The sequence below is a fragment of the Salmo trutta genome, chromosome 14 (genome assembly GCF_901001165.1).
Source record: "Salmo trutta chromosome 14, fSalTru1.1, whole genome shotgun sequence".
Classification (NCBI taxonomy): Eukaryota; Metazoa; Chordata; class Actinopteri; order Salmoniformes; family Salmonidae; genus Salmo; species Salmo trutta.
Genome location: NC_042970.1, coordinates 43,815,423 through 43,843,361, shown reverse-complemented (window position 1 = coordinate 43,843,361; position 27,939 = coordinate 43,815,423). Strand labels below are relative to the sequence as shown.

General features: G+C 42.9%; 1 protein-coding gene across 2 annotated transcripts; it reads right to left on the bottom strand.

Annotated features, from left to right (window-relative positions):
* LOC115208144 (DENN domain-containing protein 2D) lies at positions 1-23,370 on the bottom strand. Of its 2 annotated transcripts, XM_029775986.1 has the most exons (14): positions 22,991-23,370; positions 14,768-14,866; positions 11,700-11,845; positions 11,504-11,616; positions 10,698-10,767; positions 10,511-10,588; positions 9,723-9,863; positions 7,625-7,773; positions 7,313-7,484; positions 6,526-6,576; positions 6,136-6,217; positions 3,627-3,866; positions 3,430-3,492; positions 1-265 (listed from the first exon to the last, which is right to left on the bottom strand). In XM_029775986.1, exons 2-14 carry the CDS (start codon positions 14,856-14,858, stop codon positions 231-233), a joined length of 1,431 nt encoding a protein of 476 aa, XP_029631846.1. In that variant the 5' UTR covers positions 14,859-14,866; positions 22,991-23,370; the 3' UTR covers positions 1-230. The 2 variants fall into 2 exon arrangements, with proteins under 2 accessions (XP_029631846.1, XP_029631847.1); XM_029775987.1 differs by lacking the exons at positions 14,768-14,866; positions 22,991-23,370 and adding an exon at positions 13,524-14,754.
* Between the last annotated feature and the right edge of the window lie 4,569 nt (positions 23,371-27,939).

Sequence of the window (27,939 nt, the reverse complement as noted above, 5' to 3'; positions counted from 1 at the left end):
CTTGATGACAGCTTTGCACACTCTTGGCATTCTCTCAACCACCTTCACCTGGAATGCTTTTCAAACAGTCTTGAAGGAGTTCCCACATATGCTGAGCACTTGTTGGCTGCTTTTCCTTTACTCAGCGGTCCAACTATTCCCAAACCATCTCTATTGGGTTGAGGTCAGGTGATTGTGGAGGCCAGGTCATCTGATGCAGCACTTCATCACTCTCCTTGGTCAAATAGTCCTTACACAGCCTGGTGGTGTGTTTTTGGTAATTGTCCTGTTGAAAAACAAAATGATATTCACATTAAGTGCAAACCAGATGGGATGGCATATCGCTGTAGAATGCTGTGGTAGCCATGCTGGTTAAGTGTGCCTTCAAATCTAAAATCACTGACTGTCACCAGCAAAGGACCCCCACACCATCACACCTCCTCCTCCATGCTTCACGCTCTATCGTCAGGACAGAACAGCAGCCTCTGGTAAGACACGGGGCGAGGGCCTATGCATATCTGTAAACAATAGCTGGTGCATGATATCTAAGGAAGTCTCAAGGTTTTGCTCACCTGAGGTAAAGTATCTCATGATAAACTCTAAGTGTGATCAACAGCTTATCTGTATTTTTCGTAGCTGTCTACAAACCACCACAGACCGAGGCTGGCACTAAAACTGCACTCAATGAGCTGTATTCCGCCATAAGCAAACAGGAAAACGCTCATCCAGAGGTGGCGCTCCTAGTGGCGACACCGGGATGCTGGCCTTCTAGGCAGAGTCCCTCTGTCCAGTGTCTGTTCTTTTGCTCATCTTAATCTTTTCTTTTTATTGGCCAGTCTGAGATATGGCTTTTTCTTTGCAACTCTGCCTAGAAAGCCAGCATCCCAGAGTTGCCTCTTCACTGTTGACGTTGAGACTGGTGTTTTGCGGGTACTATTTCATGAAGCTGCCAGTTGAGGACTTGTGAAGCATCTGTTTCTCAAACTAGACACTAATGTACTTGTCCTCTTGCTCATTTGTGCACAGGGACCTCCCACTCCTCTTTCTATTCTGGTTAGCGCCAGTTTGCGCTGTTCTGTGAAGGGAGTAGTACACAGCGTTGTACGCGATCTTCAGTTTCTTGCATGGAATAGCCTTCATTTCTCAGAACAAGAATAGATTGATGAGTTTCAGAAGAAAGTGCTTCGTTTCTGGCCATTTTGAGCCTGTAATTGAACCCACAAATGCTGACGCTCCAGATACTCAACTAGTCTAAAGAAGGCCAGTTTTATTGCTTCTTTAATGAGGACAACAGTTTTCAGCTGTGCGAACATAATTGCAAAAGGGTTTTCTAATGATCAATTAGCCTTTTAAAATGATACACTTGGATTAGCTAACACAACATGCCATTGAAACACAGGAGTGATGGTTGCTGATAATGGGCCTCTGTACACCTATGTATTCCATAAAAGAAAATCTGCCATTTCCAGCTACAATAGTCTTTTAAAACATTAACAATGTCTACACTGTTTCTGATCAATTTGATGTTATTTTAGATGGACAATATTTTTGCTTTTCTTTCAAAAACAAGGACATTTCTAAGTGACCCCAAACTTTTGAACGGTAGTGTAGGTCCCAGAGGCTTCTAAACAGCTTCTACCCCCAAAGCCATAAGACTCCTGAATAGCTAATCAAATGGCTAACCAGATTATTTGTATTGCCCCCCACCCTCCTCCTGCTGCTACTCTGTTATTATCTATGCATCGACACTAATAACTCTACCTACATGTACATAATTACCTCGACACCGGTACCCCCTGTATACAGTCCCGCTATTGTTATTTACTTCTCCTCTTTAATTATTTGTTATTCTTATCTTACTTTTGTTGGGGGGGGGGGGGGTTCTTAAAACGGCATTGTTGGTTAAGGGCTTGTAAGTAAACATTTCACTGTAAGGTCTACACCTGTTGTATTCGGCACATGTGACAAATACAATTTGATAAACATTTTATATTTGAGATTCTTCAAAGTAGCCACCCTTTGCCTTGATGACACCTCTGCACTCTTGGCATTCTCTCAACCAGCTTCACCTGGAATGCTTTTCCAACTCATCCCAAACCCTCTCAATTGGGTCCTGTTGAAAAACAAAATGATAGTCCCACTAAGCACAAACCTGGATGGGATGGCATATCGCTGCAGAATGCGGTGATAGCCATGCTGGTTAAGTGTGCCTTTAATTCTAAATAAATCAGACAGTGTCACCAGCAAAGCACCTCAACACCATCACACCTCCTCATCCATGCTTCACAGTGGGAACCACACATGCAGAGATCATCCGTTCACCTACTCTGCGTCTCACAAAGACACGGCGGTTGGAACCAAAAATCTAAAATTTGGACTCATCAGACCAAAAGGACAGATTTCCACCGGTCTAATGTCCATTGCTTGTGTTTCTTGGCTCAAGCAAGTCTCTTCTTATTGGTGTCCTTTAGTAGTGGTTTCTTTGCAGCAATTTGACCATGAAGGCCTGATTCACGCAGTCTTCTCTGAACAGTTGATGTTGAGATGTGTCTGTTACTTGAACTCTGTGAATCATTTATTTGGGCTGCAATTTCTGAGGCTGATAACTAATGAACTTATCCTCTGCAGCAGAGGCAACTCTGGGTCTTCCTTTCCTGTGGCGGTCCTCATGAGAGCCATTTTCATCATAGCGCTTGATGGTTTTTGCAAATGCACTTGAAGAAACTTTCAAAATTCTTGAAATTTTCCAAATTGACAACACAACTGATTGGCTCAAACGCATTAAGAAGGAAAGAAATTCCACAAATTAACTTAAGACACACCTGTTAATTGAAATCCATTCCAGGTGACTACCTCATGAAGCTGGTTGAGTGAACGCCAAGAGTGTGCAAAGCTGTCAAAGGCAAAGGGTGGCTACTTTGAAGAATCTCAAATATATTTCGATTTGTTTAACACTTGTTTGGTTACTAGATTATTCCATGTGTGTTATTTTATAGTTTTGATGTATTCACTATTATACTACAATGTAAAAAATCTTGAAAAACCCTGGCATGAAGAGGTGTGTCCAAACTTTTGACTGGTACTATGTGTGTGTACACACACATTTACAAAAAATATTATATTGGGGATTGGAAATGATGCAGACAATTACATTGATGGAATCTACTATCTAGCCATACTATTAAATCTGATCTGATAAAAATCCTATACTGTGACCCTCAGCCAGCATCACAACTGTATACAACTATTTTACATAATTGTAAAAAAATGTATTTGTTCCTCGTGTCACTATTTCTATTTAAAAAAAAAAAAAATGTTTTAACTCTGTATCGTTGAAAAAGGACCCGTAAGCATTTCACTGTTAGTCTATACCTGTTGTTTTAAGAAGCATGTGACAAATAAGATTATTTTGTCTGAAGACGCCTACATTTACATCACAAGCCCCCTCACCTCTCTTTGCCTTCTCTTTCTTCTTACTCTCTTGGTACTCTGCAATTTTTTTGTGGAAGAATCCTAAAAATAAAAAAAAACAAGACAGGGGAAAAACAAATGAATCATTGTTGGGTGGGTAAGTGAATATTCATCTATGAAGTGGAAGTACAAAGTCAAATTGTATTCTATTACATCAGGTAGTGATGCGGTCAGACCTTCCTGTGTGGGCCGTCTCTCCACTTCTTGTATGAAGATGTCAAACATCTGTGTCTGGACAAAACGCTTGACAAAATGTTGGCTGGCCTTGTGCTCGGAGGCCTTGCAGAAGCTCTTCTTCTGGAACACTCCGGGCTGCCTACCGCTGCTGCCTTTGACATGGGAGGAGAAGTGACCCACCGTCTTCACAAAGAAGGAGAGGAAGGCCTCCGAGACCACCTTGTTTAACTCCTCTGAGGCTAGATACAAAACACAGAGTGAAGAGAATACAGATGTTTCAGTTAGGATGCTGAGGAGGTGTCTGTAAAAACATGTTGGAAGTCCTCCGACAGCACCCCTCTACTGTGTTCCGAGGCTGGGCAAAACACGGCGTGAACAGAAGATTCAGTCAGTTTTAAAGTATTGTCTGCTATGAGACATCCTATGATGTTGACACAATCATAGGTTGTAAAGCAACTGACAACTGTATGGAAACCACAAAACATGGTGGAAATGTGTGTGGGGCTTGGGTCTGTTTGTATGAGGGCGTAGGGGTTGAGGAGTAGCATCTGTCTGGATCCAACCTTGTCTCAGAGCATTTCGTTTTATTCTGTACGTAAATACCCTATACGCCATTTAGAATGATATGTTACGTTTTGTATGGCATATATTAATTTGAGGATGTCCATCACCCATTTTGTATGACGTTATCCATTACAATTTGTATTATATGTTACGAATTTGCCATATGTACAATATGTTACGAATTTGTAAAAACGTAATATAACGAATTCTAGCTAGGTCGCTAACGTTAGCTAGGCTAGGGTTTAGGGTTAAGTTTAGGAGTTAGTTGAAGGGTTAGCTAACATGCTAAGTAGTTCCAAAGTAGCTAAAAAGTTGTTAAAAAGTTGCTAATTAGTTAAAGTTGTCCATGATGAGATTGAACTCGCTACTTTTGGGTTGCTAGAAGTTCGCCCGACTAACCACCCTCCTTTAATTTTTGCCTTAATTAACCATCCGTCCTCTGAAACCATACCAAATGTAACATTTCATACTAAAGAGTGTCCCGGATTTACGTACAGAATAACACGAAATGCTCTGAGACCAGGTTGCTGGATCAACTTAGGCATTGCAGTACCCAGACTGGAATTTCCAGGGTTGTGCCATGGTCAAGCCCTGGGTATTCATGTTCGTACAGTATGTTGTTTCCCCAACAACACCCCCCCACCCCACATACTCAGACTAACAAACTTGGGGATATGCCAGGGTTTAGTGTGGTATGCGGGAGCATGGTTGGGTAGGTTACTTTTTAAATGTAATCCGTTAGTTACTAGTTACCTGTCCAAAATTGTAATCCGTAACATAACCTTTGGATTACCCAAACTCAGTAACGTATTCTGATTACATTCATTTACTTTTAGATTACTTTCCCCTTAGGAGGCATTAGAAGTCGACAAAAACCTATGTTACCAATTGAATGACATCTATTGCTGGATAAATCAATGGTGAAGTTGACATAGCTGGCCATATATGGATGTTACATTTTACTTTATGGGTTGGTTGTGTAGGCTTTATCTAACCCACCGCTTTCTACTACATATAATAATATATTTACATTAATATTTATGATTTATAAGTCCAAAAATTGATATAGCAACTACAGATTGCCCCTTTTAAGTCTATCAAAAGTGTGCGAGTTTGAGCATGTGTCCATTAGGCCTACGAATTTATTTTTCACCAGCATGAATTAGATTGCGCAATAAACGCCCCACTTTTATTCCATAGGCTTGGATCCGCCCTATGCAGCTGTTGAAAGAGCGCACTGGCTGATTTGAATGTCATTGAGAAAACAGAAGTGTCAAAGATTTTAAAAGGAACCTAGTTTTTCCAAAGTATCTGTAATCTGATTACAATATTATTTCTGGTACCGTAACTGATTAGTTACCTTTTTTGTAATCCCTTACATGTAATCCCTTACATGTAATCCCTTACATGTAATCCCTGTGCGAGATATGTATATTTCTATTGCAGCAATCATGAAGGTCCATTTCGTTGCGCATCCATATTCTTTTTCACTCATTCTTCACAGAGGATCTCAGTTCTATTATTGGGTTTGTATGGACCGTGACACTAACTTATATGGTCTTCATTCGATTTCAGTCTTAGCTGAAGTCGAATGAAAGTCTGAGTCACTCTTTATTTAAGGGCTCGAACACACCAATAGTGTTTGCCAGCCGAGAGTACTTGTGAACCAAGTGCAAACCGATTTTACATGTAGCACGGAAATGTCGGCAGTCAGGGGTCAACAGCGCGCTGAACGATCGGGAGACGAACGGGAGATCCTTATTTGGTGTGACCTGTGAGACGCTCAACTGTTTACTGGATCCTCTTAAAAAGCCATTTCAGCCCAATAAACAAGAGTGAAATCCCTGGATGTGTTGATAGTACAAATTCCCCCAGAGATTGTGTTTGGCCCTAGTCATCAGGTATCTACGCCGTCATAACAAAATGGAGGATGGGTCCACTCACTGGAGTTGTCTCTTCTGCAACACAAGGCCTGGAGAAGCTCCTCCTGTAGTTTCTCTGGTAGAATGGTGCTCTCGTCTCCTATCTGTGCCAGAGAGAGAGGATACACACACAGACAGGAACCTGAGAGGTTGTTGTCAGACCAGCGGTAATGTTTAGGTATTTCTGAGAACACACACACACACACACACACACACACACACACACACACACTTGGCCAGAGAGAGAAAAACATTGAATAGAACTGGTCTGAACTGCACAGACACACAGACACAAAATGAGAATCATGTGAGGAAGAGTGATGCTAGTTTACTAATATGATTGTGTTATGATTATTTCTGTATATGTTTGTTTCTGAACCCGAGGGGGAAATACGGCGCATGCAATACTTACACAGGTTATGAAGGTGTTCTCTGCTCCTTCTGTCAGATCCACAATGAGCATCTGTTTGTAAGACAGAATAACGCACATTAAGACAGATCTCCATGTGTGGGGAGAGAGGACACACACACAAATAAATAGACAAACATAAATCTTCAGGTTGGAGATACACACACACACACACACACACTCGCTGGTTTCCATAGACTAATCGTTTTAGTAGTTGCTTAACGAATGTCACTGGATAGCTTCCATCTGCGGCCTGTAACACAGTGTAGAGGCCAGAATGCCTTAACCCAAACACACCAGTAAACAGACAGTAAAACAACTGTTTACAGCACTCAACAACTGCCCTTAAAGGCATACTTCAGCATCTACTTCCCCAGAGTCAGATGAACCCACAGATACCATTTTTATGTGTCTGCATGTAGTTTAAAGGAAGTAGCTATAATTGGAAGGTTATGGTAACTGCTAGCATGATAGTACATACCATAGACTTCCAGTCACTGTGCTAACTTTAGTTAGCATTGGCTCACAAAACAACCTCTAACTTTGTTCATATTGGATGCAGAGACATAAAAATGGTATTAATGAGTTCCTCTGACTCTGGGGAGGTAGATAAAGGGTTTCATTGCTAAAATACCAACGCATCCCTTAAAACTTATTGGGAAAAATAAAACAATAGCAATTCTGGCTTTTTTCCCCAACAAACAACTCTTCATCACATAGTGTTTTTTTAAGCTGACATATACACATTATTCTGCTCTGCCAGACACAGAACACACACACACACACTCACATCGCTCTGGTCGATGACATCATCCAGTTTGTTCCTTTGGACACCAAGTAGGTAGGGAGTGGGTGCCATGACGACATCAATCAGCACTGAGGGAACGATGGAGATGAAGGTGTGTTGCCATGTGAATGGGTAGAGCAGCGCCGCAACTGCATGCAGCACCTGGGACAGGGTACTGTGGGGGGGGGGGGGGAAGCAGGTGCAAACTTTACACCCATTCAACATGCAGACAACAGGCCTGCCCATGTCCCAGACAACCCAGGCTCAGTGATGTCCTTTTTGGGGTTAGGATTAGGGTAGGGGTTAGGGTTGTACCTGAGTTCCTCAGCCATGAAGATGATTCGTCGTTCAAGCACGGTGGATGCAAATACCTTCAGCACCTCCTCATTTGTGAGACAGCGGAACAGTGTCCGGAAATCCACATGCTCCAACCATGAGTCCAACGGCCTCGTCAAACTGATGATCTGGAGACGCACAGGCCAGGGGCAGAGCGACAGTAGGTCTTCAGTGTGTGCATACGTTTGTGTGTCTCTATCTTAGTGCCGTAATCTAGGATGAAGGTCCTGATCCTAACGCTTTACCTGAAGCTCTCCCGCTCTCTGTTTGTGCCATTGTGTGTGTGCCAGTGTGTGCACATGTGCCAGGGTGTGTGTGTGTCAAGGTTATTATAGTAAACTAAAACGAATCATGAAAAAACAACTTAGTCAAAATCAGGGGGGTAAAAATCAAATGGGGTTGTGATGGAAAATGTTCTGTTTGTGCTGTTCTAATAACACATTTCTGTGTTCATGCAAGTGACTGACTATCAGTATCTGCAATTTAACGAAAGGATCTCTCATTTTCAAGGTCTCAGCTTGGAGAGAAGAAGCCTTGTGAGGTATTGGTCTGTCACATGCATAAACCTAACTTTAATGATGACTAAGCTAAATCATGCCTTTGTAACATGCCTGTAAGCAGTATATAAGAGATCTAACAAGACAGCCCCGATAGTACACATCTGTCTGGAGCTCTATGGTGCATCAAGTTTGTTGGAACCTCTCCAGTTAAATTAAGTTAAGATCTACTTCAAGTGTCCCTGTGTAGATTTTTTTTTCCTAATGGGGTTTTCAAGCTTCTGAACCGGGCAGCTCACATTGAGACTGATTTTAGATCATTTAAAAAATGTTAGACGGTTGCCATGAGCAACGCCACAGATATTGGGTGTGTTAGGGTGGTAAGGTTAAAGCAGCAGACTATGCAAAAGTCGAGGAGTGAAATTGGGGGAGGTGCATCGGCGATCGCCGAAAGTCGGACACTAACGTGGTTTTCCAACAGCCAGGCTCAGATCAACATGCCAGTGTTGCCATTGTCTTTAGAAATGTATCTAACCCCTATATCACACACGCTGTACTGAAATTATGATATAATGTGCATTGTAAAATAAATGAATGAGAGCCTTAAATATCACATTTATTTGTATGTATCCACTTTACACAAATTGCAGCAAATTGGCTCCTGTTTCAATCATGTCTTTGGTCATGTTCGCGTGGGTCAAACAAAAACATCTTAATGATTGGTTGATAATACAGTCTCCCACAATGCAGGCGATGGCTTCAGGATGACAGTGAAGAGCAACTGCAGAAACCTATAGTTGACTGCAGTCAAACCTTCATGACCTTCGATCACATGATTTTTGTAAAGTTCATGCAGTCGACATCCCCAGAAAGCAACACTTTGAAAGGCTTGACAAAAGTGATCCGCTCGAACGAGCCCATTGAGATGAGCACGATGCAAGACTTTGCTCTTACAAAGTATGTGCACGGGTGCGCTTCACGCCGCTACGTGGTAGCTACGGGACCAAACAGCGGAGGACTTTAGCCTCTCGCTTCAACGCTCCTGGTTGTTGCAGTATTTGACCTACTACGACTGTTTACTTCGTGCATCTACGTCATCTCGCTGAGTCTACCTTTAAACCTAACCTATGACCTGACCCGTCACTATGTATTACTGCCCCCCAGTGGCAAGAAGTGACATCCCAAAAACCACAAACTATACAACACATAAATGGCTCCCAGCCTCAGGAGGTTGGTGGCACCTTAATTGGGGAGGATGGGATCATGGTAATGGCTGGAGCAAAGCCAGTGGAATGGCATCATATGGTTTGATGCCATTCCATTTGCTCCCTTCCAGCCATTATTATGAGCCGTCCTCCCTCAACAACATCCACTGCTCCCAGGCATTTTCTACTTTCTGTCACTAACACTAAACAATAGAAATGTTTTTATAAAACTTTTAATGTATTAAATCTAGTTAAGTGGATCTGAAAACTATCTGAAACTAAACTGAATTTCAAAAGAAAAAGCTTAACTAATAGAAATAAAAACAAATATAAAAACATTTTAACAACCTTGATGTGTGTATCGATGCTCCATACCTCTGTTCCAGACTCTGGAATGAAGCTCTTGATCGTGACAGTGTTTCCAGGAGCAGGGAACGGCGCCTCCCTCAGGCTCTGCATGAATGGATAGATCATCGCCATAGAGATCTGCCGGCGCTTCTCCACCTCATCAAAGATCTGAGGCACACATAGATATAGAATTACAGAACTATAAATCACCATTAAAACCGTAGTAGCGCTCTGTTGCGGGAAGACTGGCCTTCATATTAAGCATACCGTTTAGAATGTGTCGTCAGGCCTAAGTGTATTGCAAATCAGACTTTTGATCGATGTTTTATATTACTCATCTAGCTAGATAAGGTTGTCATCTAAGTTTGTGTGTGTGTGTGTAGGAAGATGAGTGGCTCTCAGGTTGTAAACAGTTATAAGTAGTTTATCATAAACAAATTATCAGGTACCTTTGGGGTTTAATAAAGTAGGGAAATCATATCTCCCTGTGTCTGAGCAAAAGGTTTAGAGTGCAAAACTAAAAACAGCCGGTTTATCTTCCTCTCTCTCTCTCTCTCTCTCTCTCGCGCACACACACGCACACTTCTGTGCAGTGCACCCAAGTAGACACACTCAGATGCCCACATACACAGACAAACCGCTGACAACAAATAGACTCCTTACCTGCCTCAGCAAAGACAATTTACTGTAAGGATCAGAAGACACCCTTGCGGAATGAGGACATCAGTTCAACACAATGTCTGTGTATGTGTGCATGCGTCTGCAAATGCATGCACGTGTGTGTGTGTGTGTGTTACATTGCCCTCCACCCTCACCTTAGAGAAGAGTCCAAAGCAGGCCACCCGGCTGATGATGCAATAGGCCTCCGGAGCCCGTGCCCCTTTGCCACGGGGCTGCAAGAAAACAGTCAGCGACATCATGTCATGAGAAACAAGAAAACCCAATAGCAGAGATGATTCTCATGTCCTATCATGAGAATCACACCATGGATGATCTATTTACCAGTAACCTCCTGCAGTAGCCATTCCTCCTACTGCCGTCGACCTCCGTCAGAACAAAGGAGAAGGTCTCACTGCAGAAAGAGAGATTAAGAGAGAGTATAGAGAGAGAGGGAGGGAGAAACAGATTAGCAAAGTGAACGTGCATCTACTCTATCAACAGGTGTTATATCCATCTTCAACCGAAACTGATTTGCAAAATAGAATGTAGGATAAGGAAAACGAGACCACACAGAACAAAGGTCTCATTTCCCCCCAATCTTATAGTGGACTGTTCCTGCTTCCCTATCGAACATCCTGCTAGTCAGTGGAAACAGACAGGAAAGCAAGGAAATGGAGAGAGAAGAGAGGTAACAGACTGGAGTTAATGACAGTAGGTAACCTGGAGACTGATTTGCATTGGCGTCCAGGTGGAGGAACAGAATCATAGAGGAAGCACTGACACATGAAAATAATAAGGCCATTTCTTCTGGCTGTACAAAACAGTCTCTCCTCTCTATTCAAACCTGTTCTCTGGCAGAGGAGTATAACAGACAGACAGAGATGCCTCTGCTTTCTGGGTCAAAGTGAAGTTGTTTGCAAGAGATGATGCTTTGCAGTTTGCAAACTACACACACGAACAACACATACACACAGATATATTTCCAGCCAAGGGTGACATTGAAATGAAAGAAATGGGTTGTGTGAGAAAGAAAACAAATCAGTGGGGGGGGGGGGGGGGGGGGGGGGGGGCAGAAACAAAGAGACGAGCACAGAGAAAGAGAGATGAGGACAGTAACAGGTGGAGAGAATATGAGAGGTGGCACGTACCTGGGGTATTCAGTGAGGGGGGCCCAGTTGACCCCCTCTGGGAAACAGAAAAGGAGGATGGCTTTCAGGGACTTCTCTTCTTCCTCTCTCTGTGAGCGCCCCATATTAGCAAGCTACAACACACACATACATTTTAGAGTGGTGCTCACTATGTGTGTGTGTGTGTGTGTGTCTATTATGTCAGTGTCGGTCTGACCTTGGGAAACTGATATGTGATCTGGGGTTCATACGTCCCTTGCCCCCTCTTCTTCCCTAGGCTGACCACCACCAGGTACTCAAAGAAAGAGGTCGCCGCGAGGGCTGGGGCAGTAGGCTGAGGCAGGGTCAAATCCCTATCACTCCCTAAAACACAGACAGAGAGGGACAGTCAACTAACTGTGGCTTGGAATGGTGGTTCTCATAAATGGTCTAGGAGGACCATAAAATAGTTTTTGTTCCAAACTCCACATGGCTTGGAACTGAATAATTTTATTTTGGTATTCTACCAGTCCAGTAGGCCAAAGTAATTTGCTATATATATATATATATATATATATATATATATATATATATATATATATATATATATATATATATATATATATATATATATATCTCATGCATTGATGTCCATGGAAGATGTGAGTGAAAATTTAAGTTAGGATTCAGCGCTACAGTGGGGGAAAAAAGTATTTAGTCAGCCACCAATTGTGCAAGTTCTCCCACTTAAAAAGATGAGGCCTGTAATTTTCATCATAGGTACACTTCAACGATGACAGACAAAATGAGAAGAAAAAAAAAATTCCAGAAAATCACATTGTAGGATTTTTAAATGAATTTATTTGCAAAATATGGTGGAAAATAAGTATTTGGTCAATAACAAAAGTTTATCTCAATACTTTGTTATATACCCTTTGTTGGCAATGACACAGGTCAAACGTTTTCTGTTAGTCTTCACAAGGTTTTCACACACTGTTGCTGGTATTTTGGCCCATTCCGCCATGCAGATCTCCTCTAGAGCAGTGATGTTTTGGGGCTGTCGCTGGGCAACACTGACTTTCAACTCCCTCCAAAGATTTTCTATGGGGTTTAAATCTGGAGACTGGCTAGGCCACTCCAGGACCTTGAAATGCTTCTTACGAAGCCACTCCTTTGTTGCCCGGGCGGTGTGTTTGGGATCATTGTCATGCTGAAAGACCCAGCCATGTTTCATCTTCAATGCCCTTGCTGATGGTAGGCTTTGTTACTTTGGTCCCAGCTCTCTGCAGGTCATTCACTAGGTACCCCTTGTGGTTCTGGGATTTTTGCTCACCGTTCTTGTGATCATTTTGACCCCACGGGGGTGAGATCTTGCGTGGAGCCCCAGATCGAGGGAGATTATCAGTGGTCTTGTATGTCTTCCATTTCCTAATAATTGCTCCCACAGTTGATTTCTTCAAACCAAGCTGCTTACCTATTGCAGATTCAGTCTTCCCAGCCTGGTGCAGGTCTACAATTTTGTTTCTGGTGTCCTTTGACAGCTCTTTGGTCTTGGCCATAGTGGAGTTTGGAGTGTGACTGTTTGAGGTTGTGGACAGGTGTCTTTTATACTGATAACAAGTTCAAACAGGTGCCATTAATACAGGTAACGAGTGGAGGACAGAGCTCTTAAAGAAGAAGTTACAGGTCTGTGAGAGCCAGAAATCTTGCTTGTTTGTAGGTAACCAAATACTTATTTTCCACCATAATTTGCAAATAAATTCATTAAAAATCCTACAATGTGATTTTCTGGATTTTTTCTCTCATTTTGTCTGTCATAGCTGACGTGTACCTATGATGAAAATTACAGGCCTCTCTCATCTTTTTAAGTGGGAGAACTTGCACAATTGGTGGCTGACTAAATACTTTTTTCCCCCACTGTATACTAGTTTAGGAGGATGCCTAAACAATGCTCTATAGATTAAAACAAAATACTCATGGCCTCCCGTGTGGCACAGCAGCCTAAGGCACTGCATAGCAGCATCACTACAGACCCGGATTCAATCCCAGGTTCTGTCATTACCGGCTGTGACCGGGAGTCCCATAGGGTGGCGCACAATTGGCCCAGCAACGTCCGGGTTAGGGGAGGCTTTGGCCGGAGGGACTTTACTTGGCTCTTCGCACTCTAGTGACTCCTTGTGGTGGGCCGGGCTCCTGCAGGCTGACTTCGGTCGTCAGTTGAACGGTGTTTCCTTCGACACATTGGTGCAGCTGGCTTCCGGGATTAAACGAGCAGGTGTTAAGAAACGGAGTTTGGAGGGTCATGTTTCGGAGGATGCATGACTCGATCTTCACCTCTCCCGAGCCCGTTGGGGAGTTGCAGCGATGAAACAAGATCGTATTCACAAAATTGGGAGAAAGAAAAAGGGGGAAAACATGTTTTTTGAAAAATTATATATAAAACTAACACTCCAAAGGAAGCTAAAGAGCTAAAAGGAACAGTGTGTAAACCAACAGAAACCACAAGAGGAGAAACAAACACAGAGAAATGGTAGCAGGAAGTGCCACTGACAACGGCATCGGTCTTACATAAAGGTGGTTTTGGCCTGTGGGGTAGGAGGTGCCAGTGAAAGCCTGAGAATGAGGATTTGTTCAAAAGAAAATGTGACAATTCCCCTTGTTACTTGTTACCCACCAGTGACAGTTGTGTGACAGTTCAGGTGTGACTGTGCTGCTTTCTGCAAAACAAGCATATACTTCCACTAGTCTACCATGTGATCACCATGGTAACACCAGTTAAGCCCCAATACAACCAGTAAGCTAGATGGTCACTGACATAACAGTCACCCTGATGACTTGCCACAACAGATGATATGCACTGTCAAATACCAAGAGCTGTGGTTTTTAAAAAATACTAAATAATGTCTAAAAGTACATGATAGAAAACATCCAGCATGGTCCAGCTATCTCTCTTAAAAGACAATCTGAATTCCTCCCATATCTCCAGGATTAGTCTAAGTGAATTTCTGGAGGGAGAAAAATGTGTGTTTATAAGGAGGTGTCGTTTTTTGTTTTAGGAATCCAATGTGTTTGCCGGAGTGAGAGCAAACAAAGCAGTCGAGGCTAAATCTTTGCGTCTGCTTGACAGGCGTGTTTAGCTCATGATCACGATGATCCATGCTTGCCTCTTACTGTATGTTTGCGTAGAGATCTGTGATGAACCTTTTCCAATGACATCTAATTTATGTTCTATACACCCTTTGGCTCAGTTCCATTTCACCAAAGGCCCAAAACAGAACGGGCCCACTTCTAAAGAAAAACACTCACGGTCTCTGTGGAACTTATCCTGGAGGGTTGAAAACATGGTACTGAGCCGTTTCATTGGCCCATAGTCCCCCGCGTCAACCTCATTGGACATCTTGGCACCTGTTGAGGAAGGAAGAGAGGCGAGTAATAAAGTGAGATAGGAGAGGATATAAAGTAGCATGTTAGTGGAAACCCCCAGGATCTCTCACAAAGCTTCTTACACTTATCCAGATGTTTACGATTACAAATTGCCTTAATAAAGAAAGGAAATAATTATTCAGAAATAGAAATTAGGTCGTCATGAGTAATTGGGGCGGCAGGGTAGCCTAGTGGTTAGAGCGTTGGACTAGCAATCGAAAGGTTGCAAGTTCAAATCCCCGAGCTGACAAGGTACAAATCTGTCGTTCTGCCCCCGAACAAGGCAGTTAACCCACTGTTCCTAGGCAGTCATTGAAAATAAGAATTTGTTCTTAATTGACATGCCTTGTTAAAAGGTAAAATACAAATAAATAGTATGAAAAATGACCCTCACTTTCAGTTTTACTTCCCCCCTTGAGCTCAGACAATAGTTGTAGGTTAAGAGGTTGACATGAGGAAAAAAGTGACCAATCGGTCATTAAGAATGTGTCATCTCCTGTTGATGCCCTCTATAGACTGGAGGTTTCACTCCTTGTGAAAGACAAAGGGTGAGAAAGACTGAAGTACTGTACAGTACAAAAAAATACGTTGAGATTGAGTAAGAGAGTGAGAGGGGAAAAAAAGGAACTTGAAAACAAGGTAAGAAAGACTGGTTGAACTACTGCTTAGACAAGTGTTGAATGATGGTGCACAGCACACTTGCCACTTGTTCAGGCTCTAAATGACCTCTAATCAATTAATCCAACACAAATTTATTTCAGAGACTTAAAGGTCCAGTGCAGTCATCAACTTGATTTTCCTGTGATACCCACACTACCAGTCAAAAGGTTTGGACACACCTACACATTCAAGTTTTTTAAATATTTTAATAGTGAAGACATCAAGACTATGAAATAACACACATATGGAATCATGTAATAACCAAAGGTGTTAAATCAAAATATATTTTATATTTGAGATTCTTCAAAGTAGCCACCCTTTGCCTTGACAGCTTTGCACACTCTTGGCATCCTCTCAACCAGATTCATGAGGTAGTCACCTGAAATGCTTTTCAATTAACAGGTGTGCCTTGTTAAAAGTCAATTTGTGGAATTTCTTTCCTTCTTAATGCGTTTGAGCCAATCAGTTGTGTTGTGACAAGGTAGTGTGGTATACAGAAGAAAGCACTATTTGGTAAAAGACCAAGTCCATATTATGGCAAGACCAGCTCAAATAAGCAAAGAGAAACAATCCGTCATTACTTTAAGACATGGTCAGTCAATGGGGAAAATTTCAAGAACTTTTAAAGTTTCTTTAAGTGGAGTCGCAAAAACCATCAAGTGCTATGATAAAACTAGCTCTCATGAGGACCGCCACAGGAAAGGAAGACCCAAAGTTACCTCTGCTGCAGAGGATAAATACACTAGAGTTCACTGCACCTCAGATTGCAGCCCAAATAAATGCATCAGAGTTCAAGTCACAGACAGATCTCAACATCAACTGTTCAGAGGAGACTGCATGAAATCAGGCCTTCGTGGTCGAAGTGCTGCAAAGAAACCACTACTAAAGGACACCAATAAGAAGACTTGCTTGGGCCAAGAAACACGAGCAATGGAAATCTGTCCTTTGGTCTGATGAGTTCAAATTTTTGATTCCAACAGCCGTGTCTTTGTGAGACATAAAGTAGGTGATCAGATCATCTCTGCATGTGTGGTTCCCACCGTGAAGCATGGAGGAAGAGGTGTGGAGGTGCTTTGCTAGTGACACCGTCAGTGATTTATTTAGAATTCAAAAGGCACAGTTAACCAGCATGGCTACCACAGCATTCTGCAGAAATACGCCATCCCATCCAGGTTTGCGCTTAGCAGGACTATCATTTTGTTTTTCAACAGGACCCAATTGAGAGGGTTTGGGAACAGTTGGACCGCAGAGTGAAGGAAAAGCAGCCAACAAGTGCTTAGCATATGTGGGAACTCCTTCAAGACTGTTGGAAAAGCATCCCTCATGAAGCTGGTTGAGAGATTGCAAAGCTGTCAAACTCGGCAAAGGGTGGCTACTTTGAAGAATCTAAAATGTATTTTGATTTGTTTAACACTTTATTGGTTACTACATGCTTCCATGTGTTATTTCATAGTTTTAACATCATTATTATTCTGCAATGTAGAAAATAGAAAAGAAAAAAAAAAGAAGTTTGGCGGGTCATGTTTCGGGGGACGCATAACACGACCTTCACCTCTCCCGAGCCCGTTGGGGAGATGCAGCGATGAAACAAGATCGTAATCACAAAATTGGGAGAAAAAGCTGTGAAACCTACTGTTATTCTTAGACATTTTTTTATTGACGTGGTCAAATAACACAAGCATAGACAGGCCAAGAGTGTGCAAAGGGTGGCTACTTTGAAGAACCTCAAATATAAAAATATATTTTGATTTGTTTAACACTTTTTTGGTTACTACATGTGTTATTTCATAGGTTTGATGTCTTCACTATTATTCTACAATGTAGAAAATAGTCAAAATAAAAACCCTTGAATGAGTAAGTGTCTCCAAACGTTTCAAATCAAATCAAAGTTTGTCACGTGCGCCGAATACAACAGGTGTAGTAGACCTTACAGTGAAATGCTTACTTACAGGCTCTAACCAAAAATGCAAAAAAGGTATTAGGTGAACAATAGGTAAGTAAAGAAATAAAAACAACAGTAAAAGACAGTGAAAAATAACAGTAGCGAGGCTATATAAAGACTCCGGTTAGTCGGGCTGATTGAGGTAGTATGTACATGTAGATATGGTTAAAGTGACTATGCATATATGATAAACAGAGAGTAGCAGTAGCGTAAAAGAGGGGTTGGCGGGTGGCGGTACACAATTCAGATAAACCGGTTAGCCAATGTGCGGGAGCACTGGTTGGTCGGGCCAATTGAGGTAGTATGTACATGAATGTATAGGTAAAGTGACTATGCATATATGATAAACAGAGAGTAGCAGCAGCGTAATAGAGGGGTTGGGGGCACACAGTGCAAATAGTCCAGGTAGCCATTTGATTACCTGTTTAGGAGTCTTATGGCTTGGGGGTAAATACTGTTGAGAAGCCTTTTTGTCCTAGACTTGGCACTCTGGTACCGCTTGCCATGCAGTAGTAGAGAGCACAGTCTATGACTGGGGTGGCTGGGGTCTTCGACAATTTTTAGGGCCTTCGTCTGACACCGCCTGGTGTAGAGGTCTTGGATGGCAGGCAGCTTAGCCCCAGTGATGTACTGGGCCGTATGCACTACCCTCTGTAGTGCCTTATGGTTGGAGGCCGAGCAATTGCTGTACCAGGCAGTGATGCAACCAGTCAGGATGCTCTCGATGTTGCAGCTGTAGAACCTTTTGAAGATGCCAACAAGTGCCAAATCTTTTTAGTTTCCAGAGGGGGAATAGGCTTTGTCGTGCCCTCTTTGGACCATTCTAGTTTGTTGGTGATGTGGACACCGAGGAACTTGAAGCTGTCAACCCGCTCCACTACAGCCTCGTCGATTAAAATGGGGGCGTGCTCGGTCCTCCTTTTCCTGTAGTCCACAATCATCTCCTTAGTCTTGGTTACGTTGAGGGATAGGTTGTTATTCTTGCACCACCCGGCCAGGTCTCGGACCTCCTCCCTATAGGCTGTCTCGTCGTTGATCAGGCCTACTACTGTTGTGTCGTCTGCAAACTTAATGATGGTGTTGGAGTCGTGTCTGGCCATGCAGTCGTGGGTGAACAGGGTGTACAGGAGGGGACTGAGCATGCACCACTGGGGGGCTCCAGGGTTGAGGATCAGCGTGGCAGATGTGTTGCTACCTACCCTCACCACCTGGGGGCGGCCCGTCAGGAAGTCCAGGATCCAGTTGCAGAGGGAGGTGTTTAGTCCCAGGATCCTTAGCTTAGTGATGAGCTTTGAGGGTACTATGGTGTTGAACGCTGAGCTGTAGTCAATGAGTAGCATTCTCACATAGGTGTTCCTTTTTTCCAGGTGGGAAAGGGCAGTGTGGATTGCAATAGAGATTGCATCATCTGTGGATCCGTTTGGGCGGTATGCAAATTGGAGTGGGTCTAGGGTTTCTGGGATAATGGTGTTGATATGAGCCATTACCAGCCTTTCAAAGCACTTCATGGCTACGGACGTGAGTGCTACTGGTCTTTAGTCATTTAGGCAGTTTGCCTTTGTATTCTTTTGCACAAGGACTATGGTGGTCTGCTTGAAACATGTTGGTATTACAGACTCAATCAGGGACATGTTGAAAATGTCAGTGAAGACACCTGCCAGTTGGTCAGCACATGCCCGGAGCACACGTCCTGGTAATCCGTCTGGCCCCGCAGCCTTATGAATGTTGACCTGTTTAAAGGTCTTACTCACGTCGGTTACGGAGAGCGTGATCACACAGTCATCCTGAACAGCTGATGCTCTCATGCACACCTCAGTGTTGCTTGCCTTGAAGCGAGCATAGAAGAAGTGATTTAGGTCGTCTGGTAGGCTCGTGTTGGTGGGCAGCTCGCAGCTGTGCTTCCCTTTGTAGTCTGTAATAGTTTGCAAGCCCTGCCACATAAGACGAGCGTCTGAGCCGGTGTAGCATGATTCAATCTTAGCCCTGTATTGACACTTTGCCTGTTTGATGGTTCGTCGCAGGGCATAGCAGAATTTCTTATAAGCTTCCGGGTAAGCGGCAGCTCTACCCTTTAGCTCAGTGCGAATGTTGCCTGTAATCCATGACTTCTGGTTGGGGTATGTATGTACAGTCAATGTGGGGACGACGTCCTCGATGCACTTATTGATAAAGCCAGTGACTGATGTGGTGTACTCCTCAATTCCATCGGAAGAATCCCGGAACATGTTCCAGTCTGTGGTAGCAAACAGTCCTGTAGTTTAGCATCTGCTTCATCTGACCACTTTTTTAGACCAAGTCACTGGTGCTTCCTGCTTTAATTCTGTCTTTTAAGCAGGAATCAGGAGGATAGAGTTGCGGTCGGATTCACTGAATGGAGGGAGAGCTTTGTACGCGTCTCTGTGTGTGGAGTACAGGTGATCTAGAATTTTTTCCCCTCTGGTTGCACATTTAACATGTTGATGGAAATTAGGTAGAACTGATTTAAGATTCCCTGCATCAAAGTTTCCGGCCACTAGGAGCACCGCCTCTGGGTGAGTGGTTTCCTGTTCGCTTATTTCCTTATACAGCTGACTGAGTGCGGTCTTAGTGCCAGCATCTGTCTGTGGTAAATAAACAGGCACAAAAAGTATAGCTGAAAACTCTCTAGGTAAGTAGTGTGGTCTGCAATTTATCACAATATACTCTACTTCAGGCGAGCAAAATCTAGAGACTTCCTCAGATTTCGTGCACCAGCTGTTGTTTACAAATATGCACTTACTGCCCCCCAACGTGCTGTTCTATCTTGCCGGTGCAGCGTATATCCCTCTAGCTGAATATCCATGTCATCATTCTGCCACAATTCCGTGAAACATAGGATATTACAGTTTTTGATGTCCCGTTGGTAGGATAGTCATGATCGTACCTCGCCTAATTATTGTCCAATGATTGCACGTTGGCGAGTAATATTGACGGTAACGGCAGCTTTCCCACTCGCCGTCGGCGGATCCTAACGAGGTATCCCGCTCGGTGTCCTCTGTGCCAGCGTCTCTTCCTCTTGACAATAACTGGGATGTTGGCCTTGTCGGGTGTTTAGAGTATGTCCTGTGCGTCCTGTGCGTCCTGCTTATTGAAGAAAAAAAATCTTTGTCTAATCCGAGGTGAGTGATCTCTGTCCTGATATCCAGAAGCTCTTTTTTGCCGTAAGATATGGTTGCATAAACATTATGTACAAAACATTCTCCCCTGTCCTCAGTGATGCCCTCCAGCGGTTCTCTCCAGTGATTCTCTTCCCCGAACAAAGGGACAGCATGTAGCTTTATAACCCAGCCCTAGCCTGTGGTTGACCAATTAGAATTCCTTGCAATAAAACTAGCCAATGGCCAAATAACAATTATCCTATTTCAGAAGACCTATTCCTCCCATTTCTCTGAACCTCCACCTACAGTCAACCAATCATGTCAATGAGGAGCTATGCAGAGCCTTCCGCATTGTTACAATATTTGGGAAGTGCATGGCGAAGCTGTACAGAGCTCGATTTGCCCTCCGCATGCTTCCGGAGGCCCCGCAATTGCGTCACATCCTCCATATGGAGCCTCCAACCACATTTTCAAATCAAGCATAAATTTACTTTTAGTCTAGGCCTCAGAAATGGATTAGTTCACTGAGATGGGCGCAAATATATAGATTCAACTGATTGGACATGATTTGGGAAGGCACACACCTGTCTATATATACGGTCCCACAGTTGTCAGTGCATGTCAGATCAAAAACCAAGCCATAAGGTCGAAGGAATTGTCCGTAGAGCTCCGAGACAGGATTGTGTCGAGGCACAGATCTGGGTAAGTGTACCAAAACATTTCTGCAGCATTGAAGGTCATCAAGAACACAGTGGTCTCCATCATTCTTAAATGGAAGAAGTTTGGAACCACCGAGACTTCCTAGAGCTGGCCGCCCGACCAAACTGAGCAATCGGGTGACAAGGGCCTTGGTCAGGGAAGTGACCAAGAACCCAGAGCTCCAGAGTTCCTCTGTGGAGATGGGAGAACCTTCCAGAAGGACAACAGTCTCTGCAGCACTCCATCAATCAGAAGAATGGGACAAACTCCCCAAATACAGGTGTACCAAGCTTGTAGCGTCATACCAAAGACTCAAGGTTGTAATCGCTGCCAAAGGTGCTTCAACAAAGTACTGAGTAAAGGGTCTGAATACTTATGTAAAATGTGATTTGTTTTTTTTTATAAAATGTGCAAACATTTATAAAAACCTGTTTTAGCTTTGTCATTATTGGCTATTGTGTGTAGATTGAAGAGGAAAAAAACTGTTAGAATAAGGCTGTAACGTAACATTTGGAAAAAGTCAAGCTGTCTGAGTACTTTCTGAATGCACTGTATGTTTCCGTTTCCATCTACTTCAGTGTAGTTCAATAACAAAAAGGAGATGTTTTCAAACTCAAGATGTCATAGCTGATACCCCATTCTTTCGGCATACATCTTTGAATCTTAATTCAGAGCAGATATTTAAAACAGACTTCTTGGGAAAACATAGTTGCTTCAAAAATGGAGGGAGATTTTACCAAAATTCTGTTACCAAACATGCATCTGCACAGTTCTTCCAGTAAAATGTGTTTTTGTAAATGTCTGTGTCAAAAGTAGCCCTTCTGCATGGAGTTACTTGTATGTTAAACTTTGAAATCAATGTTCTTTGTATGCTAGCTAGTCGGCAAAACACAATTAAAATGTTTGTCCATATTTTGTCCATATTTTGTCCATATTTTCTTCAATTTTCTGCAATTTTGAAAACTAGCTAGCATACAGAACAACGTCCTACAAAATGTGTCCTACCTGGTCCGAAAACAGTGACTAACAGAACCACGTACCATCCCCTTCAACAGGCGTGTGGGGGAGGGTTTTTGAAATGTACCATCCAATCAAATCTTTTAAACTGTTTTTGCAATACAACATTCTCCAGACCTCCAGGCATGACAACGAAGTGATTTTGGCAGTATGGCAACACAAGAGTAGCCCATACGCAATTACCAACAGTTGGACTATTGTTGAGTACAGAAAATATAGGCCTATAGAGTACCACAGTATGAATCATAATACCCATAAAAACTAGCGGTCATTTTCGAATTGAAGCATAAATAGAGCTGAATATATTGATGTCGCCTTTACAAGAGAGATTTAAATGGTTATCAAAACGTCAAACGTCACGCCAGGTCAAGCCTACACAAAACAAATCCCCTATGGGAAAATAGATGGTGGAAAAACGATTGGAACCATTTCCCGTTGTATGGCTATTGTGACACATCAACTGTGGGGCTTTATAGCCCATTATAACTAATAAGTTGTATTGAAATGGAAAATCAATATAAACTGATGTGAAAAAGTGTAGCCTATCTGTGTTTAAGAATGCTCTTAGCCTTCTGGAATTCATCAGGAAATCAAAAGAAGAAGGAACTTTAAATATACAACAATTACAGCAAGAAAAACGTAAACAACAGTATATCAATAGCAAATACTCACTTTTCGCAAAATCTTTCAATAAGTAACCTAAACTCCCCTAAACGTTTTAGTCGCTCTTCAATTTAGGTCTTCTTCCAAACCATGCTCACAAAGCAACCTCGCAGCCCGTCGTTCAGTTGGCAAGAGAGAGAGGAGAGAGAGCAGTGGCACAAGTAATCGATTTCCTGGAACCGTTTCTATTTCACCTCAGTGGAAGATGTGCCGCACTCTGTGTATGAACCGGAGGGACACTGGTGGGAGACAGCTAGACTCTACTCTCTTTATCTTCCAGAAACTAACTTAGTTACTTTGGTTGCCGGAGTTGCCTGTTCGGTATATTTATTGAAAAAGCAGAACCAAGTGCAGGTTACCTAGGCGACAATAAAACGAATTTAACAGACACCATCACTTACGTCAGGTGTGTGGCCAAAGGGGAGGGGACTAACACGCCTTTTCCTTTGCTCCTGGAAGCCTATTGGACAGCGTGTTGTCTAATTAATTAAGGGAGAAACAGATTCGTCTGCTTCAGAGAATATGGAAATAATGTATCGTTGTATTTAGCCTATCCATGTTTTCTAGGCTCTCATGTGATGATGCGTTAGGCTGACTTCTGTATATTCTCACTCTGCACTAGAGACTGGCAATAATATTTGCCATCCCCTCTTGCAGTCTTTGAATATGATGAGAAGGTATGAGCCTAATATTGATCTTGGTGCCATGACTGATTTCTCATGTATGCTCTCATGTTACCTGAAATGCATACAACAGTCAACAAGTAGCCTAGGCTATGTTTCTCATGTTCCTGGTTGACATTTTTGGGGTTCAGATTCTCCCTCCAACCATCATTTTTCTAGTCATGCTAATGGGTTAAAGACTGTAAATTAATATCATAGCAGCAAGGGCCAATAGGGTCATCTTGAGACTTTTTAGAGCAATTGTTCCCCCTGGTGGAAAATATGAGGATATATGATAGGAATCCAGGTTACTGTGAGCCTGTCCAATTAAACAAATCAGTGTTGTAAAGTACTTTGCTTTACCATTTATATTTCTGACAACTTTTACTTGTACTTCACTACATTCTAAATAAAATATTGTACTTTTTACTCCATACATTTTCCCTGATAACCAAAGGTACTTGTTACTCTTTAATGCATCTTCCACTACCATCTGTACTATTGACCAATGTGCAATCACTGGAAAATAAAATGGAAGATCTACGATTATGAATATCCTACCAACGGGACATTAAAAACTGTAATATCTTATGTTTCACTGAGTTGTGGCTGAAAGACGCCACGGATACTATAGAGCTGGCTGGGTATTCCATGCATCGGCAGGACAGAGAAGCTATGTCTGGTAAGACGGGGGTCGGGGATGTGTGTCTATTTGTAAATAATAGCTGGTGTGTGATTTCTAATATTAAAGAAGTCTCGAGGTATTGCTCGCCTGAGGTAGAGTGCCTCATGATAAGCTGTAGACCACACTATCGACCGAGAGAGTTCTCGTTTATATTATTTGTAGCCATCTATTTACCACCACAAATCAATGCTGGCACTAAGACCGCACTCATCAAGCTGTATAAGGCCATAAGCAAACAAGAAAATGCTCATCCAGAAGCGGCGCTCCTAGTGGCCAGAGACTTTAATGCAGGCAAACTTAAATCCGTTTTACCTCATTTCTACCAGCATGTCACATGTGCAACCAGAGGGAAAAAAACTCTCGACCACCTTTACTCCACACACAGAGATGCATACAAAGCTCTCCCTCGCCATCCATTTGGCAAATCTGACCATAATTCTATCCTCCTGATTCCTGCTTACAAGCAAATACTAAAGCAGGGAGTACCAGTGACTCGCTCAATATGGAGGTAGTAAGATGACGCAGGTGCAACGCTATAGGACTGTTTTGCTAGCACAGACGGGAATATGTTCCGGGATTCATCCAATGGCATTGAGGAGTATACCACCACAGTTACCGGCTTCATCAATAAGTGCATCAACGACGTCATCCCCACAGTGACCGTACATACATATCCCAACCAGAAGCCATGTATTACAGGGAACATCTGCACCGAGCTAAAGGCTAGAGCTGCCGCTTTCAAGGAGTGGGACGCATATAAGAAATCCCGCTACGCCCTCAGACGAACCATCAAACAGGCAAAGCGTCAACACAGGACTAAGATTGAATCCTACGACACTGGCTCTGACGCTCGTCGGATGTGGCAGGGCTCGAAAACTATTACAGACTACAAAGGGAAACCCAGGCTCGAGCTGCCCCGTGACGTGAGCCTACCAGACGAGCTAAATGCCTTTTATGCTCGCTTCGAGGCAAGCAACACTGAAGCATGCATGAGAGCACCAGCCATTTCAGATGACTGTGTGATCACGCTCTCGGTAGCCGATGTGAGCAAGACCTTTTAACAGGTCAACATTCACAAAGCCGCAGGGCCATATAGATTACCAGGACGTATACTCAAAGCATGCGCGGAACAACTGGAAAGTGTCTTCACGGACATTTTTAACCGCTGACTGAGTCTGTAATACCTACATGTTTCAAGCAGACCACCGTAGCACATCTGCCACACTGATCCTCAACACTCGGGCCCCTCAGGGGTGTGTGCCTAGTCCCCTCCTGTACTCCCTGTTCACCCACGACTGCGTGGCCAAACATGACTACAACACCATCATTAAGTTTGCTGACGACACAACAGTGGTAGGCCTGATCATCGACAACGATGAGACAGCCTATAGGGAAGAGGTCAGAGATCTGGCAGTGTGGTGCCAGGACAACAACCTCTCCTTCAATGTGAGCAAGACAAAGGAGCTGATCATGGACTACAGGAAAAGGCAGGCCGAACAGGTCCCCATTAATTAACATCAGTTTCAAGTTCCTTGGTGTCCACATCACCAACAAAATATCATGGTCCAAACACACAAAGACAGTCATGAAGAGGGCATGACAACACCTTTTCCCCCTCAGGAGACTGAAAAGATTTGGGATGGGTCCCCAGATCCTCAAAAAGTTCTACAACTGCACCATCGAGACCATCCTGACCGGTTGCATCACCACCTGCTATGGCAAGTGCTCGGCATCTGACCATAAGGCCGTATGGCCCAGTACATCACTGGGACCAAGCTTCCTATCATCCAGGACCTGTATACTAGGCGGTGTCAGACGAAGGCCCAAAAAATTGTCAAAGACTCCAGCCAGTCAAGTCATAGACTGTTCTCTCTGCTACCACACAGCAAGTAAAACCGGAGCGCCAAGTCTAGGACCAAAATACTCCTTAACAGCTTCTACCCCCAAGCCATAAGACAGCTGAACAATTAATCAAATGGCCACCCGGACTATTTACATTGACACGCCACCCCTCCCTACAAAATAACTTGACTAACCTGTACCCCCGCACATTGACTCGGTACTGGTACCCCCTGTATATAGCCTTGTTATTTTTATTGTGCTCATTTTTATTTTACCATTTTTACTTTAGTTTATTTAGTAAATATTTTCTTAACTCTTTCTTGAACTGCATTGTTGGTTAAGGGCTTCTATGTAAGCATTTCACGGTAAGGTCTACACCTGTTGTAATCAGAGCATGTGACAAATACATTTGATTTGATTTGATATGTGCACCACCATGTCAGAACAGTAAGCTAAGTTATCAGGGGGAAAGGGACCAAATAATTAGGGTGAAGCTCATGGGCTACTAACAGCTTACTACACAACATGCATTTAGGATTACTTTCTTAGCTAAAGTATACATATCTCCCTGGCATATTACATCTTTTATGCAGCAGCATACAATACATTTTTGGACTGACCGTTGTGCTGTGCTCACTTGAACAGGAAGGTGGCACGGCGGTCCTTCTTGTGGTCAAATCTTGTCATGAAACTTTGTCATCAAAGTCTGGCATTCTCTGGATTTATTGTGCTTTCAAGACAACTGGGAACTCTGAAATAAACATGGTCAAATCATGATGTCAGTGATCTTCAGGTTGGAGCTCTAGTAAAAGGCCCAAGTTCCCACCTTCGATTTCCGAGTTGGATGACCGTTCAAAACTTATTTTCCCAGTGAGTTCCCAGTTATATTGAACTCACTGAAGTATGAGATTTCCCAGTGCTGAGTTTCCAGTTGTATTGAACACGGCAGAAGTCATACTGGATTGGCAGCATGGCCAATGTCTTCAACCTTTTCTGGCCCAATGGTTTTGCATGTGAATGTTTATTCTTTTAAGCTTGGAAAAAATACCCTTAAACCCAGACCTGGACCACACACCCTCTCCACCGAATAGCAGGTAGGGGAAGCAAAATAGTGATTGATTTGCAGCGCTTCCAAACAAATCATTTTTTAATTTGTGATTTCCAATTTGTTGTGTAATGTTTATGTCCAATGTTTATGAGCACCGAAACGTTTTATCTATTATTTCTCTTTATGACAAGGATTGGAAAGGATTTTCCAGTAGATTGTCGACGTGATTCATGATGATGACTGCTTGTCTAGCTTGTTAGCTAAGATTTTGAAGGTATGATGTTGACATGATCAGTCCAATCAAAGCTACGGTAGATATAACGTGATTTGATGTCATTTTAACTGTGGCCAATGACCTTGAGCCTTCTTGGATGGGCACTTCTAATGTAAATCTATGGCAGCACCCAAAGGGGTTCCAAAGTTTTAGCTCACCCTGTAGATTTTACATTGACATAGTGTCCCTGTGAGTGACAGAGCACTGAGCCAATCACAGCGCAACTATAGAAGATCGCCAACACCTATGCTCTGTATTTTCTGCTGGCTGCCCCTCCACCACAGAATTTATTTATTTATTTTTTATTTCACCTTTATTTAACCAGGTAGGCAAGTTGAGAACAAGTTCTCATTTACAATTGCGACCTGGCCAAGATAAAGCAAAGCAGTTCGACAACATACAAAAACACAGAGTTACACATGGAGTAAAACAACATACAATCAATGA